This window comes from Empidonax traillii, unplaced genomic scaffold, assembly GCF_003031625.1.
Source record: "Empidonax traillii isolate 1590-97213 ecotype Southwest subspecies unplaced genomic scaffold, ASM303162v1 scaffold97:size1219025, whole genome shotgun sequence".
Classification (NCBI taxonomy): Eukaryota; Metazoa; Chordata; class Aves; order Passeriformes; family Tyrannidae; genus Empidonax; species Empidonax traillii.
This window is the reverse complement of record NW_020955290.1, coordinates 672,946-693,359: the sequence shown is the minus strand read 5'-3', so window position 1 is coordinate 693,359 and position 20,414 is coordinate 672,946. Positions and strand designations below refer to the sequence as shown.

General features: G+C 37.6%; 1 protein-coding gene across 1 annotated transcript in view; it reads right to left on the bottom strand.

The window, feature by feature from the left end:
• The window catches only part of FOCAD (focadhesin), an 89,638-nt gene that overhangs the window by 30,743 nt on the left and 38,481 nt on the right, over positions 1-20,414 (bottom strand). The window contains exons 16-24 of the mRNA XM_027881850.1: positions 18,496-18,630; positions 18,085-18,135; positions 17,375-17,458; positions 15,851-15,983; positions 11,731-11,919; positions 11,359-11,480; positions 4,645-4,737; positions 2,673-2,761; positions 569-610 (exon numbers count right to left, since the gene is read on the bottom strand). Coding sequence (XP_027737651.1) covers positions 569-610; positions 2,673-2,761; positions 4,645-4,737; positions 11,359-11,480; positions 11,731-11,919; positions 15,851-15,983; positions 17,375-17,458; positions 18,085-18,135; positions 18,496-18,630 — 938 coding nt within the window. The remainder of the gene's footprint in view (positions 1-568; positions 611-2,672; positions 2,762-4,644; positions 4,738-11,358; positions 11,481-11,730; positions 11,920-15,850; positions 15,984-17,374; positions 17,459-18,084; positions 18,136-18,495; positions 18,631-20,414) is intronic.

Sequence of the window (20,414 nt, the reverse complement as noted above, 5' to 3'; positions counted from 1 at the left end):
GAACAATACAACTGTACTGGACCCTTACAGACCAGTACATCTTTTCATTAGTCTTCCATTTCTAGAAACTTCGACTGCTGCTGTAAAAATACACTTATACTGCAATTTTGGGCATGTGTTCCAGATCCAAAAATCTCATTATCATAAAAAAATATTTTCTGGATTTCTGTTCTAATTTTTAAAATAAGACACATGAGTCTTGGTGGAATGTTGTTGTTTGGAACACTGAAACTATTTCCTTTCAGAGAAGAGATATCTACAAATAATTTCAGCTAGGTACTTCAATGTTTTCAAGTCTCTCAGGATCTCTCACCTTAAACAATTTCTTAATTTATGTATGGAACCTTTGTTCTTTTTCATCATGAACTCCTAAAAGCCTAAATTTCGTGATGTACCTCAAACAGAGAGAAACTTCTAAATCTACAAACTCATGAAAGCTGGATGCTTTAAATTTCAGGAAGTTAAAAATCATCATCTTATCAAGATCCAGGAGGAGAAAGAGCAGCGGCTTACTCTTTATTGAAACTATGGGGAAAAAAAAAATCCACAATAATTCAGCAGTTCTTACTTGGAAGCACCTTTGATGACATCGGTCAACATATCTCTGACCCTGCAACAGAACAGAAAGAATTTACACCACGTTCACTATATTGTATATGAACTTAGCTAACTTCCACTTATGCCTTACATGTACCCACTCTAGGTTAACAACCAGCTATCTATCAGAATACTTAGAGCAAAAGAATTATAAGTATTTAATCTGTAAAAATACTTATGTACCGTCCAACATTTCTTTATTCTCATGTGCACTCCCAATGTTTATAAAGGGCTCTTATTTGATTTTTTGTAAATTGCTGGTTCATGCAATAGCCATAAATCTGCTTTTGGAACATATCAAACACACACATTTCCAGAATAGTGTGCTATGTCCTAGCATAATAAAATCTTAATGTTTTACAATGGTCAACCATTACAATTTATTCAACACTAACTATTTTGGAAACCTCTATGGGCAGTTAGGCTATTAGGTATCTAGTAACATGAATGTATTAAATGAAAGCCATAGGAATAGTTACAATTTCTTTCATGTTACTGTAGTTGATTTATAATAGGCTACTTGTTTGCAGCTGTTTAGTATTGCAGTCATACCGAGACAGAAGCAGAGCTGCAATGAATCTCCTATATTGGCAGGTATAGGTAAGGAGAGAGATCCTCTGTAGTACAACATACAATGCTATCATGGCCACAGATGTCATATAGAAAAAGACAACTCTCCAATCACAGTTTTGTAACACGTGATTAGAAGACTAAAGATGCATGCTTCTTAAAACAGAGCTGTATGTTCTATGACTGAGTTATACTCAGGCTTTCAAAGAAACCTACCCAGGAATTCCTTTATAACCATACTGCTTTCGCACAGTGTCAAACCTACCCACACTAGAAGCACTTACAGCTTGATAAATACTAATGCAGAATTGTACAATACTTACACAATAAAGCATTAACACTAAAGTTTATATCAAGTTGTTCCACAATTAGGTTAAACCCAGTGGGCAACAGAATTGCTTAATGGGTACTGAAGTTAGAGCCCTGAAGCACTAAGCAATTAAGTGGGAACTGGAAAAGAAACAAAATCTAATACTCAGCTCCCAGTTCACTTAGTGCTTCGATTTCTTTCCTGTTAAAGGGAATTCTATTAATTTCTGACATAGCTGACAATTAACACTTTTAGGAAATGCAGAGTAAAAATTGTTTTAGGAGAACCTACAGAAGAGAACCTACAGGAGAATCTACAAAAGCAGTACTGCTACAGGCATTCTTATACCCTATCAAGAAAGGGATCAGGCCACTAATACATAAAGAATCTTTTCTACAACACCATATAATTCTGGGTCTTATGATGAATGCCTCTAATCCAGAATTAGCTACCATAAAATAGACACAAATTTTGTATTCCTGTTGAGTGGGACTTAGTAATACTTTTTTGACTGAAACAAAGAACATTTGAGTTTTGTTCGTACATACTTTGTTCCCAATACACTGATGAACAAACACAGAAACAGATACTTATACTATCCATGGATATGTAGTTCTTTTTCTCTGTGAAGTGTCCCATTTCCTACCTTCTCCAGGCCATGCACGTACATGGTTAAATACAGATCAGGACGTGCATCATTGTGCTTCCTTCTAAACAACGTCCTCAAGTTCAACACTGCCACTTTACCATATGACCTTGAGGTGTGTCAGTCCACCATAACATACATCGTACTACGGCTTACACTTCTTGTATCAAGGCATCTTTAGTGACACAGCTCATTAAAGTCTCAATAAGGAAATTTTTATCTTTGCATAATCCTGCTTTAACATGCTACAAAATAAACATATTTTCCCATTCTTTCCAGTTGCTCACTGGAAATAAACTTATAACGTTTTCAGGCTCTGTAAAGGGGAAGGTACCTGTGAACCTGTGCATGTGGGAATACTTAAAGTTACCCAGTTGTCTGTCTTTCCATTCCCCTCCCCCACCAGGGGTCACTTGTTGTTTTGGTTTCGCTTTTTCTTTTTAGTGCTCATACAGTCTTCAAAATGTGCAAAATTAAAGACTTTGAAATCTTGCCCTCTTCTGTCCCCTCGCTTTACAAGTGACCAGGACCAGACACAAACTTCCTTACCACAGCCAGGCTGTAAACTGTTTGTACTGCACCTCTTCAGGATCCTCTTTTCCATGTTTTAACTGCATCTCCAGCTCTGCCTGCCTCCCCTGTAGAAATGCAGAATAACTCAAAAGCGGATCTTACATGGCCAATCATCATAAAATTTCTTCAGAGAACACTCATGTAACGCATGTTGCTTTTAACCTCAGCGTTACTTCACAAGTGATCTCTACTGCTAAATTCTCACTGTAATATACAGTACATTAAGGAGAAGAATTCACCATTTTTTATTCTGAGTGATAAAAACAAGCACGGCATAAATGGCCACAGATACCGAGGCATTTATCTAGAACATGTAGAGACCCCTTGGGAAGGGGTACAACAAGCATGGAATGCGCTTTAGAAGCCTGCCAGCTAAAATGAATTCTAACGGCAAAACATCACTTTCTTGATGCACTACTTAAAGCAGAATTACTCACCCCTTTCCTTTGTATGACTCCAACCTCCCTGTAACCTCCTATACCATTCTTTCTGTACATTTAAGTGGTGATATGGATTCTGGCCTCTAACAGTTGTTATCTAAACATATTAAACAACTCTGCTTTAACATTCCATCACCAATGTGAGACAACTACAACTCAACTTGTTTTGGTTGTCAGCTACTGCTCCTTAGTAGGTTATTAAGCCTTAAGTGAAAAACACAGGCACATATGCTGTGTTTTTTCAGGCATTGACCAGTTGTAGTTTGGGTGTACATAACAACTTTAGAATACAATACAATGAATATTGTAAATCCAGATACCACTAAAAAGGTGACTCTCCACAGAGATTAAAGGAGCATATACAACACACTGACTAAAAAGAAGGCAGTACAGCTGTTCAGAAATACTGAATTATGTACTATCCAGACTACTCATATTGTAGTCCCTTTTGGCCACCTTGGATGAAATGTGCTATATAAGCATAAAGAGTAAGTAAGAAGAAACAAAAATAGCCTCTGTTTTTCCTGTAAAATGGCAAGATATCCTATAGACCCCTTCAGGAACAAGCCTAGTAAATGCCAAGCTTCTTGTGAAATCCTGCTTTGGAAGGGAAGCAAAATAGGAAAGTAATTAAATGCAAGCAACAATGTCCCCCCCCAAGATCTAAAACTGCAATTTGAATAGCTGCTGCTTGCTTTGTAATGGTACTGGCTTAGTTTAGAATCTGGTATTTTGCTGATGGTCGAGATAAAATTTGTTTTGAAAATGTGACAGAAGCATACATTTTGCTGCACAGCAGTCAAAGCTTCTAGAATTCGCTCAGCAACCTGAGCTGCTTGCACTGAAAGCAGCTGATGTGGCCTGGAAATACAAACAAATAAGCCCTTCCAGTAGCACGAAGAGAGCCTTCTGGAAGGCACCTATTTGCTAAAACTTTTTTAGATTATTTTCCTGTTGAAAAACCAACTGATACTACATTGCTCTAGGTATCAGGTCAGCTAACCTAATAAAAGAGAGGATTTGAGATATTTTCTAATCATTAGCCAGGGCGAAATAATCAGAAGACAAGCCTATTATAGTGTGACAGCATTATCTGCTGATTAAGGGAAGTTCTTTTCAATGAATCATCTCTCAATAGCCTCTGCCACCTATAGTAGTGGTACTACTGTTACAAGCTTCCTACCCAAGCAGTAGATTAGAGCTCTAGCTAAAATTTCATCTTCTGAAAATTCTAAAACATGACACATGCTGCAAGTCGACACAGGAAAAAGCTGCACAAATCTGAATTGTAAAGAGAAGCTACATTTCTACAAAGTATCCCAGATTGTACTGCCATTAACCAAAGACTCATTTTTCTTCTCTTTTCATAAATTCTATTATTAAACACCTCAAGCTTTATTTTTATCTCATATTTTTATAACTTGTACAAGTGCTCTTGCTGGTGAAAATAAAACTCATACCACTTGAATAAGCATTAGTGTGCACAATATGATACACCTCAAAATTACCTGCAGGACTGCACTGTAGGTTCGACTCATAAATCCTAACCAGGACTGTGGTAGCAGTATGGAGGAGTGCCATTCAGAAGGTTGAATGTTAACCTGTGCAACACACCAGAAAGGTCAGAAGTGGTTACATGAAGTCTAGCATACACATATTTGACGTTCTCCAGTCTGTGATTCGCAGGCAATCATTCACTCACTCCCACAGGCCATTACACATGGGTCTAGGAGACTAATATGGTAATGTACTTTATTCTCCTTTCTGATTTCACCCACACCTTGTTACTTTCAACTTCATTACCAGTCAAAATTGGTTGCTCCAGGTAGTGCAACAAATAATGAAACCTAGAGGGAGCAGTGGACTGTATCTGGCAATGAGCACAACACTTAGCACTGGCAAACGTTTCTTCATAGTTGTGAAAATCTTACATGCTTCTACAGGCAGAATAGTTAACTAAGACAAAGACCTGTCTTTGTATAGTTATTTTCCTAAGTCTTCCTTCTTCACCTCTATTTTGCGCCCCTCATGATCTACATAAACCAGTAAATATTCTTTCTTTACATGGATTTTGTAACAAGAAACAAACAACAACGTTAAAGCTTAATGCCCACTGCTAGCAGTGAACTTTAAAGACTTGTGAATAAGTAATAATACTTCTATACAAATACAGACACTAAAAGTCAACCAAGAGAGATTACCTACTCCACCCTACACCAAAGGGTACAAATATGCCCTGCAGTAAAGGAGGAAATCTCATCTTTAAATGACACATCAACACTAGTCCTTTCTTTTAAGCCCAAATTTTCTTCACACAGCCCTCTCATCTCTGCTTATCAATTCCTCCAAAAACTGATGAGCAATCAAGGTCCAGTTATAACTGCTTGCCTTGGTTCCCAAGGAATCTGCAGCAAGTCGAGTCTTCTCCTTTGCCTCTGCTCTGAAAATATTTTAGACTTCTACACTATTTGGACTTGTGCTGGTCAACAGTTGGCTGAACATGAGGCAGCAGTGTGCCCAGGTAGCTGAGAAGGCCAATGGCATCCTGGCTTGTATCAGAAAAAACCTGGCCAGCAGGACCAGGGAAGTGATTGTTGCTCTGTACTCAGCACTGGTGATGTTGCACCTTGAATCCTGTGTTAAGTCCTGGGCTCAGAGAAGGGACATGAAGCCAGTGAAGGGTCTGGAGCCCTGTGAGGAGTGGCTGAGGGAGCTGGGGTTGTTTGGCCTGGAGAAAAGGAGGCTCAGGAGTGACCTTACCACTCCCTACAACTACCTGAAAGGAGACTGTGGTAAGGTGGGGGTCTGCCTCGTCACTGATACACAGCACTGATACACAGCCAGCACAGGGCACACACAAAAAAAGGCAGGTAACAGTGAAATTAAGCACACTTCTACCATTTCCTTGAGTATCTAATTGAGATAATACTGCTTAAAAACCCAAGAAGCTATGATATTATTTATGGCCTATCTTAAAATCTTCAGTAGAGCAGGGAGACTGGGAATCTTAGTATGTTCTTTTACAAAGTACAACAGATTTCCACCTTGATAGCCCTGCCAACTCACATGGTCCCTAAATTAATTTAATTTCTAACAAAGGTGCATTCTTGCAAACGTGTTTTAGACAATACCTTTATGTCAGTTGAAATGTTTAGGCATGTATTTAAATGCCTCTCTCATATGGGACACAAAGTGTCATCTCAGTGACTCATAAACAACAATAGCATTACATATCTGTGTAAATCTAACAGTGAAGCAGCATCTCTTTCAATTTTCAAGTTTGCTCAGATGCTCTTTTTAACATACTTGCATGCATACACTTCCAAATCCACCCCTCAGCATTCATTTGTGAGAAAAAAATCAACTGTCTGTCTCCAAGGCACAGTAGACCAAGGAGGAGAACGGCAAAAATCTGTCAACAAACTTAATTTCTGAATACTATTTCACCACTAGAGGAAATACATTGAGTAAATTCAGTAGTAGAGATCACCACAATCAGTTAATAATCTGAACTACATCCACTGAAATATCTAGGCACAGAAAAATACACTACAGTGAATTCTGCTCCAGAAAATCCAACTGTCTTACTAAGGTACCTCACATATAAGGTTTAAATAAGTTCTTGAATATCTTGATTACAATAAAACCAAACAGGAAAAGAAATGTACAGAAGAAGCTTTCCACTTGACTTCTCAAAGATGCATGTTATCACAGCACACCTAATGAACACACTTTAAGAAAAAAGCAGGGAGTATTTAATACTGTAGAATTCACCACTGGAACCCAACTTCACAACTGTGCCTGTAAATGTGACTCATCATTAGGGCAAAATAACTTGGAGCTATTTCCAACACACAGACAGCACTTCAATACTGAGAAACACGCAAAGGAAAGACCATCTTCCTTCATTTAAAAAACAATTGCAACGGTTCAGACTGTCAAAGCCACCATTTACCACATCAGTCTGCCAAAAGCATTCTGCCTCTGTGCTTTTCGCATGTAGCATGAACAGTTGCTTTCACCTCCACTAGAGAACAAAAAGATGGATAATTACTTTAACCCAAAACGTACATTAAGAGAACCACCAAAACATATGGTACATAATGTGAACATATGTGACTATTCATCCTCATTCATTTTCATAACAGATAAGTGAATCTGGTAAGAAATTATTCCTATGCATTCCTAGGAAGAATTAGTTCCAAAATCTGAAACAGTCACAAGTAATTATTAGCTAATCTAGTCCAGATGACAGTGATAAACTCAAGAGATTTCTAGTACAGTATGACCTAGGCAGCTGTAGAAAAAAAAAGAAAACCCATGGTCTATAAAACTTCTGACCACTGTGACTACAGTAACTTAGAGGTCCTCTCAGAGCAAGGTTAACAAGATAATCTATCAAACAGCACATTCCTGCTTCTGGAGAATGATGATCTTCCTCTTTTAAGTCACCAGTGACCTCTAAAGAAAAATACAGCATGTCAAACATACTACAGTTTGTTTGAAGTATTTTCTTCTTCCCATGAGATACTCATTCAAATAATAACAAAAAACTCTTCTGAATCTAATCTGATGCTCGTGACAGTTACTACAGATGTATCCAATTCCTCAGCTAGAACAACAACTAGAAGACAGAATAAGTCTGGCCCATTAAGACTGAATATTAAGTTATCTTGTGTTGCTGTTACTGTTAGATTTGAATGGAAGCTAACCCCAAGTATTTGTTACTTGTATGTTACTAAGATTTTTAAATACACAAGAAAATCTTTCTTCTGCATACCTCATGTAACTCATTTTTTTGGTAGCAGAATCTCAGGCATCACAGTTTTATACATAAAGAATCTCAAAGATGAAACAGGTTTTCTCAAGCCCCTCATCATGCCCCCAATGTCAAAAAACTAAGTTCAATAATGGCAACTAAACATACACAGATACAGACAAATATGCAACCTGTGGGTTCATATTCTACAGCTGTGAGCATAGATCAAATCACTGAAAAGTGAAACACATTATAATCCTGGTACAGTGATGACTATTTAGTCCTAACTAAGAAAATGGCAATTTAGAGATAAAATAAATGAATGTCTGATACCTCCCAATTTATTTTATTTTCTTGATGTTTACATCAACCTCACACTTTATTCAGAGCTTAACACTGAATTCAATGCTTCAAAGGCAACTTGAAGAAGTCTTTTAAAAAGAACACTTCTTGCTTTATTAAAAAGTCACTGTAAGTGTTAACCCATATCCACCCCACTCCCAATAAAAGAGTCAAAGCAGTAGCAAAGAAGTGTCATTCTGGTAATTTAAACCCCTTAAAAAACCTGCTTAATATGCTGTGTTGAACTCTGAAGAAATTACAAAAACACATTAATTCCTATAGTCACTGCAGGGAAAATACAGACCTAGTTCCTACTAACCCAGTTTCCTTCTACCAATACTGTTATTTGGCAGCTTTATAGCTTAGGCTCTCTGGTTTTACTGTTAAACTCTGCTCCCCAGAACACTGACAACTAAGCAAATACTAAGGCATGAAACTTAGTCCTGTGAGACCAGGGACTGGTTTCTCATCTAGACAAAGACCCAAACATCTTTTTTTCCAACAACCCTAACTCCAACTGTCTCTATGTACAACTATCTCCACGTACTTGCTTTTTTTTGCAAGAAAAAGCTTTGTCTTTAAAAGCAGTTTAAACTGAGAACAGAAACACAGATTCTTGATCACAATTTTATAATTATTGTAGATTTTCACTAAATGGGTGCAATTAGCATTGTCTGAAAATATTTTGTGTTTAGGTTTATATTTTAAACATACTTGGATTGATTTCTAGTTTTACTATACCTTGAATTAATTGACTTGGTAAAGCAGTGAGATACTTAGTAAAATATTTCTCTCTCCAGCCATTGGTACATATTCGCTAACTTTATCCAGTTCACCACATTCAATAAAAAAAACAGTATTTTGTCCAGCAAAGCTTTTAAAGGCTGTGTTTCTATGAAGGTAGCTTGTTTGCACAAAAAAAGTCAATTTTTGATGTGCTGTTGGATTTTATAATCACTCTTAGTACATACAAGTAAACTTATATTTTGTTTTCCAGAGATTTTATTTGGTGTTTCAGCAGGGTAACAGGCAAATGTTTATAACGTTTGTACAGACAAATATAAATGTTATGTAGTTTAGAACTGATCCTCATCCCATTGTAATTCAACTCATATAAAACTTTCATACATGCCTTTATTGTAACACCTTAAATATGCTTTTCTCCAGTACCTCTGGTCCTGAACCCAGGTCCCATTCAATGAAGCAATTACATAAACCACAAAGGTTATCTTTCTGGATACTATGGAAGCTCCTGCTTCATTAATACCTCATTACTCTACATCTGATCCCTTGACACACTATGAAATATCCCTGTGGACTTCCCCTGGTGCTCTCCACTGGAACATCCAAATAGCTAGAAAACATTCTAAAACATTAATTTACCCTCCTGTGATGATAAGGGGTATTATCTCCAGTTTCTGCTTTCATTCTTTAGCAGTAAAGATGTCAAGATGGAAAATATCTATTAAATCTGCACGCACGGTATTAGATACCTTGAGATCTGTGTTCAAGAGTGGTGTTTGCTTTTTTATTTTTCTAGGTTGAGAGAAGAACCTGACATATGAAGTACTTCATAATCTTGTTGACACTGACTTCGTAACATGGCACCAGGGATGGATTTCTATATCCTAGTCCAACGGGTGCAGAGTGGCTTTTGTCCTTGTACCATCTGGCTTAACTCCCACTTGGGTTCACGTGGTACTTCTGTGGCCACAAGACATGATTATTACTTTTTGTGGCTTTTCAGTCCTGAAGGACCAGAATGATTATGATACTGTACGGAAGGTAAAGATTCGATGTGTATGCTAGCACATGGAAATGTTTGAGAGATGGTAGGGAGTGAGAAGACTGCACTAGGCAGAAGCAGCCAATTTCAGCATGGCACACATTCCCAACACTTGACTGGAAACTTCAGGTAAACTCTGCTGCAGATAGGTTTGTTAGGGAACTGGTTTGCTTGCTTCAAAAAAGACTATGGGAGTTAACTGGTATGAACACAGAGTGAACATGCAGGAAACAGGCCCTGAGAGCAAAGCCCAGAGAGAGCCTTGTAGATGCATCACAAGATCAGAACATAACCCCTGCGCATTATGCGTGGCAGATGCATGTGTTCTGCATCAGACTTTGAGTTTATAAACAGAAACCTCTCCAAACCCTGTTTTCACAATCTTCCCACTCACACACCATGCTACACTTATTTCTTAACAGAAGGTTTTTGGTGTCAGTGATCTTACTAGCATCACAGACGAACTTCAGAGCAGGTAAGCCCCACATATGTTGGGTGACAGTCACAAACCAAAATCAGGACCCAGATCACTGTCCCAGATGCTTGTAATTAACCTCTACAGCAATACAAAATGATTGTATTTACAGAATTATTTTATGAACTTCTAAAGAGTTTAACACACTTCCACTTTTGGTTAAAAACTGCTCTCATTGGCATAAAAGTGTGAAAGGAACACTTATGTCCCTGGATCCAGTTATTATCTTACTAACCATAAAAGTACTGTAATTCTGAATTTTCTAAAAGACTCAATTATAAGCACTTTATTTTCCTTAATGATTAAGTTGGGGCTTATTTCATGCCCTTTTTCCAAAACCACATCAAAAGTAACTGCATGTTCTCAGCGGTGTTAAGTGTAATACATCAGGGAGCTGAAACACTTAAGAGACAGAATAAAATAGGAAGCCTTAGTAAAGCGTAGATGTTGTTTCTCCACAGAGTCCCATCATTGTTCAGACCTGCTATTCATCTACAGCTGGTTGCACACGACATGTATAAGGTAAGTATAGTAGTCTGCAAGGCAGATAAAGGCAAAGGTCACCTTCTGTTCGTTCTTCTGATTTTTATAAGAGGCACTTCAACAGCGAACATTTAAAAAAAAGGTATTTTCACATTCAATTCAAGTTAGTGAAGCTTGGTGACCGTGATGCTGCTAGGTTGATGGTTGGACTTGATGATTCTGTGATTCATCACAGGAAGCTCCGTTAATTATGATACATTCATACATGCCATTGCTACCTGATACCAACAGCTAATTAGCATAAACAAATGAGGGAGTAAGGGAGGGAGGAAGGTGTCATACTTTTGAAAAGTGAAGAAAAGCCAGCAACAACTTACCTCATGAATGAGGGCGACCAACATTTGCTGGAAACTACGCCCTCTGCTAGCAAGAAATCTATTAATAGGCTTGCCATCTTTGCCCATATGGACTGGAAGGTCGTAACACAGCAACATGCCAGCTTAAAGTGGGGGAAGGGGAAAAGAAAGGTCAGTGCCAAATACCTGCATTAACAGTTCAGAAGTCTTGCAAAAGTCAGGGGAGAACCCAAAGCAATGTTAACGTAATAAAGCCAACAACTCAAAAGCATATGCAAGCATATCCAACGGCATAAGACGTCACTGTTCTGAAACTGACTCACCTACAGATTCAGAGAAATCTTTGGGTTAAAGCATGAATAGCTGCCCAAATTCAAGAAAGGGACAGCTTACCTGCAAGGCCTGGTGTCATGCCTGGTTGTCTGTTCCTCTCATACATTTTCAGCAAGAAGTTTGGAACACCTGCCACCGTCTTCCCCTGGTCTGAGCGCATGGTCCCTCCTCTCAAGGCAGAATGATACACACCACGGGGCATGTTGGTCATCTCCTGTTTCACCAATGATGTTGCAAACTCTTCAAATGCTTGATGAAGTACAATGCAATGAAGAGAAAGGCAAGAGACTGTCAGAGCCTGATGACTGAGAGACATAACTAACCCTGCAAAACCCAAAATGACACTAATGCTTCTTTGCCACTTCAACTTTATAGTGGAACAGCAGTCTAAATTTGATGTTGTAGCAAGCATATCTACATCTGGGGATTTTTTCCTCCACCTGTAATTCCAGTGAAGTGGGGATACAGCAATGCTGAAAATCATAGGAAGCTGCTGAAAATAGGAAATGTGAGGAATTCCAGTATAAAACTAGTTTATTCAAAGCTGATGTAGAATTTTCAAGGCTGGGAAGGAAAATAGCTGTAACTGTTCCATGAGCTCTTGACTGCATTCTTCTACTGATACACCAGTAACCCCAGCACATGCTGACAGAAGGACAATGATAAATAAAGTGATGTTGAGCAACATTGTGAAGAACACTGCCTCTAAAACCAGGTTGTTCTTTAAGAGATTTGGAAGAAGCACAATGCAAAGAAGATAGATGGAGAAAGAGTGTGTATTTGCAAATAGGGGATACAGAGAGAAGTATGACCTTCATTTCTTTTAATACAGCACTACAAATTTTTATTATGTTCTGTGCTTTCAAGCTATACATTTTATAGCCTAACCAGGTTTAAAATTACACAGAATTAATATCGAGTTTTTGTCCATTTGCAAAGTCAGTCTGAAGCAGCCTCCAGAGGTACATATTGGGAGAAAAGGGTTATATTTCTGTATGTACATAGATTTATTGCACGGTGTTTGTAACCACATCACAACATTGTACCAGCACACCTTGCAAACATAATAAAGCTGTTATTGCTTTCACTATGCAAATTAGTTTTAAGGGGATTTATAAGAACTGTTACACATTAGGCTTGAAACTTTGGCCTTCAAGTTCACAAATCCCATGCAGTCCTGCTTTGCCTAAGGACTAGAGGCATTCATTCATCCTTTCTGATCCCAAGAAACACCCATGTCATTTTGGAATAAAACAGTTGTATACGTAAACTTTCTCACATTTTGTATCTCACCAAGTTCCCTTGATTTTCAGCGATGTTTTTTCCCATTTCAACTCCATAGTGGAGTTTCAGTCTGAATCTAATAGGTTTTTGTAGCCTGTCAAAAAGGGCACCTCATCTGGGGATCCTTTTTCTCCACCTATAATGCCAGTACTCTTCAAACAAAACCTGCAGAATGCATTTAGCAATTTTCACTACACTGATAATAGACAGAAACTCTTTGTAGCCAATGATTTATTGGAATAGGGTATACTTATTGACATGAAAACACTACCCACCCACCTGCTCATGATTTTCATAAAAACCCTTTTTTGTTTAGGGTAGCTACAACAATAGAAAAGAAATTTAATGAAAGTGGGAGCTATTTCTCTGCTGGAAACCATTCATATTGACAGACACAACACAGTACAGGTAGTGTCACTGCTATCATATTACTGCACTTGCTGGTTACACCAAAGGACTTAATATTTCCAAGCCATTCAAAAGCAATTCTTCAGACAGGACACAACCCAAAGCTCTAGACTGGTAGGTATAACTCAAACTACAAAATCTGGGTAAATGTAATGAAAGAACGAGATGTGCAGTAAATGCTAGAATACAGTATTTTAAGGCTTGAAATCAATCTGAAGGTAAAAAAAGACAACGAACATCACAGCAACAAATTATCATTAGTAGTAATATCTCTGCAGGACGTATACTACTACAAGTAACTACCAGCTACTACTAGAAACAACAACAACAATAATAATATCAAGTTTATAGTTCTTTACATAATATTATTTTTAATTCTCTGACTACCAGGTTTGAGACAAGTCTCAGGCACCCAGAATGAAAAACTACTAAAATAAAAAAATTAAGGCTGTCATGGCCCTTCTGGTAGCCTGTGCACTCCAATGCTTCAAGACAATATGAAAACTGAAATCAGTTTTAAAGGAGTTCAAGAGAAAATGCTATCAAAGTCCACTTTCCAATGTTTCATATAAGCAGACAGCTATAATAAACTGGAATTGCAGCATGTTCCAACTGTCATAGAAAACCTACTTTTAGTTTGCCTCTAATTTTTCCTCAGCTCTGTTGCAGAAATAGTCCCTATAGATTTGTTTGCAAGCTTAGGTATTTTCCTCCCATACAGCTGAAGAAGGCACTTGGAAAAATCCCACAATTCAGTAATAAGGCACCAAGTCCACCTTCCAGTTGGAACTTTTTAACTGCAGCTGTCATAGCATTAAGTGTTCAGCTCTTCATAAAGCAACATGCAGAGTCTGAAAAAAGCCTAAAGATTCTTCCCCTCCTGCAAGGATTAAAGGAGAAGGAGGGAATAAAAATAAGCAGGAATTCAGAGTTTAAAGAATCAATAAGGAAAAGCAAAGAGGGAGCTCTCACAAGCAGCAAGCTATACTTCATTTAGAAGTTTCAGTTGATTTGAAGTGCACTAACAAGGACTTCAGGGAAAACTCAGAAGCAGAGTCTGTTTTCTTAAAAAGCAGCTCAGTCCTACTCCTCCTAAGCAGTAAGGAAGTACTGAACTAATCTCAATAATGTGTAACAGCAGGATTCTGGCAGATGAAATTACTCAGATTCAGCTCCCACAGAAGAGAAACTTTGTGGCTCTCAGGCCTGTCTTGGATAATGTCTCTCGAATCCAGTTTCATATTCTTTCACTGGAGCAATCAAATCACATCAATCATTCCTGTCAATCACTAAAACTTTTGCTCAACCTTTGTTCTGCTCAGCTTTTGTTCTGCTCTCTGTGTTAATTAACAGCATCAAAAAACACCTCTGAAGGAGAAACTATTCACTGAATGTCTGGATTCAAGTATATTTTGATGCCAGTCTGCGGTAGCTGCATCTTTGTATTCATTCTGTTCACTTTAAAATCCGTTTTGGTTTCCCATCTTCCTAGGAAGTTGACTATCTCAGCACTGATTACTCGGCTTGCATTTTCTGTCAAGATACATCACTCTCTTTCATTGAAGTAGGTTATATCACTCTTCCTGGAAGCTTCCTAAGCTTCCAGGACTTAGGAGTTCGACTCTACAGCTGAGGTTGCATATACTCCAGATGCCAGTGCATGCAGAGTTTGATGGATGGATCTTTCTAGGAGTCCCCACCAGGGAAAAATACTACAAAACACTACTACTATTTCATGGCAATGTTTACTGCACTCGCAGTAAAAATCGCGGTAAAAGGCTGCAATCGCACATCGAGATCCCAGGCATTCTACTAAGAACGAAAGAACAATGCCTATGTCCCAGCACAAAATCTCAGCCTTGTAACTGGAAGTGAAAGTACTTTCAGCACTTCTGTAAGTAATCAAGTGATCAGCAAACATCTGAAATACTGAAAGTGATTCAACTGCACAGGCTTCAGAACAAGTGCATCAACCAGAGTGCATCTGTTGATGCATACTTCAGTATCAACATGCATCCCTGCAATTAGGATTTAAACACAGCACCAATATTTTGTCAAGTAAGTAGACTTTGTAAATAGCACTGTTTTCATACCATTAATATGTTTATAAAACATTTTTTACTTCAGTTTGTGCTGGACCAAAATAGAGAGCTGCCTTTTAAAACATCTGCTCATTCCTCTCTGTTGAAGTCATGGGTACTTGAAGTAAATAATATGAAACCGGCTTTCCCTTTAGGACAGACAGGTTTTTTTTTAATTGTAAGCATTTTTCACCACCATCAGGACCTCTGACACACCATCTTCCTAAAAATGGGTTGTGGGCTTTATTTTCCTCTGAACTTTACCTTTTTTTTCTGTCATTTGTTAAGAAACAAACAAATAAAAAGAAGCACTTTACATGATACTCCACTATAAAAGAGCCACATGTCTGTAGAGTCACTGTGATTATATATCTGCAAAGTAACCTCAAATACTGGATATATTATACCTCCTAAAACAGAAGCTGGTGTTAGAGACAACAGCTTGATGTATGAAGAACCCGGAACAAAAAGATTTGCTTCCTGCTCCTCTTCATCTTCATTCATGTCTGTGTCCTCCAGCAAGTAAACTTCTGGTCGTGCCTGGACGATTTAAAAAAATGAAATGTCAGCACAAAGATTCCAAATCCTCATCACCATTCATGATTCCAAGAGTCAAAAATACCAGCTAAATATGAAAAGTTTCCCATTTCATTATTTCACTCCATTTTATTAATTTGAAGCTGACTGAATAAAAGCTTCTACTTACTGAAAGGCAACACTGGCGGATAAAAGTCACAGGGCATTTAAGACCACATCAGTAAGAGTAAAATTTATCTTGGCACTTACAGACTGAACTAAAATTCATAAAATTTTATTTTCACTCTGATTCTTCTTCAATTTAACAATGTTTTATATTGGCACTTCAATATTCATAGAACATTTTTGCTAGATGTTATTTATATATACTAGTTTTTAGAATCTGAAAAACTGCAACATATTTACACTGCTTTCAATTAAATCATACTTACTCGTTTTCTAATGAGAGTAAAGTGTACCAATAATACATAACTATGTACCACTGTGAAAGATTTAATATTGCAGCAGTGTTTAGATATCTCCCTTATTCTGTCTCGTGGTCTTCTATGTAAAACATATTTTCATGTGTAAGATTTATGCTGACGTCTTTTCATGAATTTATATAAACCATTTTTTTTTACTTTTAAAATTGCTTATTGCAACCTTTTCATAATAGCCAATTGCAACATGCAAATGGAGCCTATCTTGTAAACAAAACCTTACAGAAGTATATACTATGCCATAAAGTACCAGTGTACTCCTGAGTACTGTCTAGCCTCTCATACAACATTATTTTCCAAAAAAAAGTCACACAGATGACCTTATGCTCATCTCCTTGTACTCCTTCATTTCATAAGGTTACTGAGTCAACTCATCAGAAGTTTCAGAGTTTAACGGCTGTCTACATACTTAAAGGGCGTTCCAATAAATACCTCAATTCCTTTCTGACTTACTCTATTGACAAAAAACCAAAATGTTATCCAGTAAAAGTTCAGAACAAAATCACAGGAAAACTTTTTAGTTTGATTCCAAAAATAGCACCCATTTTTCAAATTGACTTACCCATGTCAGGAACAAAAGCACTAAGCATAAGTTTGCTGCAAATCGATGAAGCACCAATCACAAGATCTGCTTAATTAAGCATTAATAGAAGAGCATAAAATGCCCAAAAGAAAACCTGATGATTTAACTAACAAAATAACTGCTTAGCCCTCACTCAGCTTCATTTGTGTCTCTTCCTGCTCGTCAAGACAGTACTGTCTCATTTCACCGTTCAAGTAGGAGCTTGTATTCCTCTATTCCTCCTAGTTATCTGATAGAGAAGGCACATGGCCTGGTTTTCCTTTCAAGAGGATATAACCCATGTCAGATGGAGGTGTCAAATGTCCTTACTATTAAACACACAATATGGTTACCTGTTCAGGAAGATGAAGAATTGTATGTTCTTCAGAGCCAAATGATGACAGCGATTTATAGGCTGAAATTGCTACCAGAGCATCCTAGAAAATTAACAGGAAGAAAATCAGAAACACAGTATATGTTACTGCTACCTACTGGAAACTGCCCATACAAAGAGCTTATCAAGTAACCACTGAACACTGAAGAAGAATTTAAAATAACAATGATTTTCTGAGGCACACTCTCAATTGCTTACTTTATACATACACAATGCAAAGTAGCAAGACCAAATATCTAGGCTTCATAGCAAGCATTCTGAGGGTATTTTAGGTAGAAATATATAAGACACATTTAAACTAAAATACCTGAGTTCCATCAGCCCCATGGTGGTTATAGTCAAGCATTCCCACTGCACTACAATACTCCACAAAAGAACTCAGTTAATTGTGGCAGCACCATCTTTGTCGAGAATGCTTCACCATGTCGAGGCTGAAATCTTCCAGGGGAGATCAAACTAGTTTGTTTCATAATTATCCTTGGAAATGGCAGATGTTAGGATCATCTTTCATGTGCGGTACACTGCTTCAAAGACAGTGTTAAATGGCCAGCAACAACCAGAAAACCCTATCTGGAAATGAGATTACCGACACTGTCTTGACAGAAAAGGACAAAACTTAATATCCAGTTCCCGACATCAGAAATCAACATTTTCAGTTTTATCACCTACCTCGTTCTGTGTGTTGTTCCATAGGAAGCTGATAACTTGGGCTTTGAATTTCTATAAAAGAAAACAAAATACGCATTTATGTTTTCTTTAACTAAATAAGCAGTTGAAACAGAGGCAGGTACCTGAAACAAACTGCTGCCACATCAACATGCATTGAGCTAGAAAAGTGGAAAGCGTACAGGTTTGAACTCCAGACATGTTCACGTATCCTCACATTCTGGGAGAGGGAAACCACAGATTAACCTTGTACTGGAATTCCTCACATATTTCCCAAGACTCACTAATGCAAGCAAAAATTGTTAAACTGTATGGAATGTGCATTATGATAAATTAAAAACAAGCAGGCTCATTTCAAAGCTATATACAAAGATATAATAAAAGAAAGACTCACCTTAGTCCATGAGTACATACCTCAAATTCATTTGTATTCACTGTTAATGAGGGAACCAGGGCAAACAATTCATTCAGAGCTTTTAAAATGAGGGGTCTTGTATCACAACTCAGCTTTGGTGACAGTGCATTCCATGTAGAACGGATGCAAACAACCTGGAAGGAAAGTGGGAAACACCATTACTAACAGCAATCCCAACTCAACTGAACATTTCTTTCCAGTGCTTGTCCTCGCTCTTCCTACTTGGAGAACAGGAATATAGTTCATAAACAGAAAAAAAGCAAGCATGTTAAAAATTCACTTGTATATCAATTGACTTAATGCGGTAATACTGCATAACACTTCACCAGAGAAAGCAGATATCAGTAGGAACAAATAGGACACTGTTAGCAATACGCAAAGCTGTAGATGTATCTTCACACATCACTACTAATTTTGTCAAATTAGCTTAAAAGCAAGCTGTCTCTTGGAATCCAACAGGAGGAGAGCAGAAGAAGCAACAGAGGAATCTATTTCCCCTGGAAGCCCTCCAAATGAAATTGCTTTAATCTTTAAAAACAGTCAAACCCAACAAAATTTGCAGAACAAATGTAAAGTGTAAAACTTCAGGAATCCAGAAGTCACTGGAAACTGTCAAACTACAATAAACACTAAACACTAATTCCAAATACTATCTAGCTATTCACAACGACTTCTATAAAAGTGAAAATAAGGGCTAAACATTTATCTACAGTACAGGAGTGATACATAATTGGTCCTACGTAGCTCTTCCTGGGTACAACATGGGCCTCACTCAGCTTATTTTCACCTTTAAAGATCTGCATGACAGCTCAATAAGCACTCAGTACATTTTGTATTTCTAGGTTCTGAAAAAAGTCTGTAAGATGATCAGTCAACAGTACAGTTCTAGAATCCCTAAAAGTAGTCAAGCCCCACAGGAATGATGACTAGACAGTATTATTGGCAATAAAACTTTCTCCTTTTTTCCACGTGAGACTTTTTTCAGTTGCCATGCTCTCTCTTGGTAAGGAACCACGTATTTTAGACAAAAATGAAGTAATTTCCATGCAGTATTTCATCAAACCTTGTGTTGCTACCTGAGGAGAACTTCACTTTTCAGATTTTTGTCACCATACCTAGAATAATTCTGTCTATAATTTAGCTGTTGTTACTATTTGTCTTTCAGATTTCAGGCTACACTGAGACAAAAGGATACAAAACAGGAAAAGATACAAACCAAATAAACTACTTCCTTTCCAACAAATAAAACCAAAACCCCCAAGAAATTACTTCTCTCTTCACCCCACTCCCATCCACCCCCCAAAACTCAAGTCTTTTAAAGGGAAAAACATACCAGAACTGCAAATAAAACCCCTTCTTTAAAGAATCCGAGCAAATGCCATGAAAGTTTCCTTCAGATGTATGAAATTAAAACAAAGCAACAAAAAACTAGGACATAGAGAGAAAGAGACTGATCTATGAAGAAATCAAATAAAGATATGTTTATAAAGATATTCCACAAAGCCACTAAGAAAGAGAGTATTATTCTGCACTGAAAAAACAGAACGCTTGGTATCCCTGGGTGCAGGTAATTGCCAAATTAAGCAGTCACTTCAGTGACTGCAAAACACATTTTAGAGTGCAGTTTAAAAAGCTGAATCCATTTCAGAAATAGCAAACCCATTAGTGTGTTTCTATGGTAACGATCACTGACAGCTAGAAAGACCTCATCACTGACAGCCAGAAAGACCATTCACTTTCATCCAAGTGAAAATGATACCTCTCTTTCCCTCCTTTCAAAACATACTGTTTGCAAGGATAAGTAAAAAGCCCTTCCAATGTTCAGAAAGACAGACATATCTATTAGCACTTACTAAACTATCTAGAAATATGAAGTTTGAAATGACTTAGTTCTCTGGAAAGAGAAAATACACTGTGT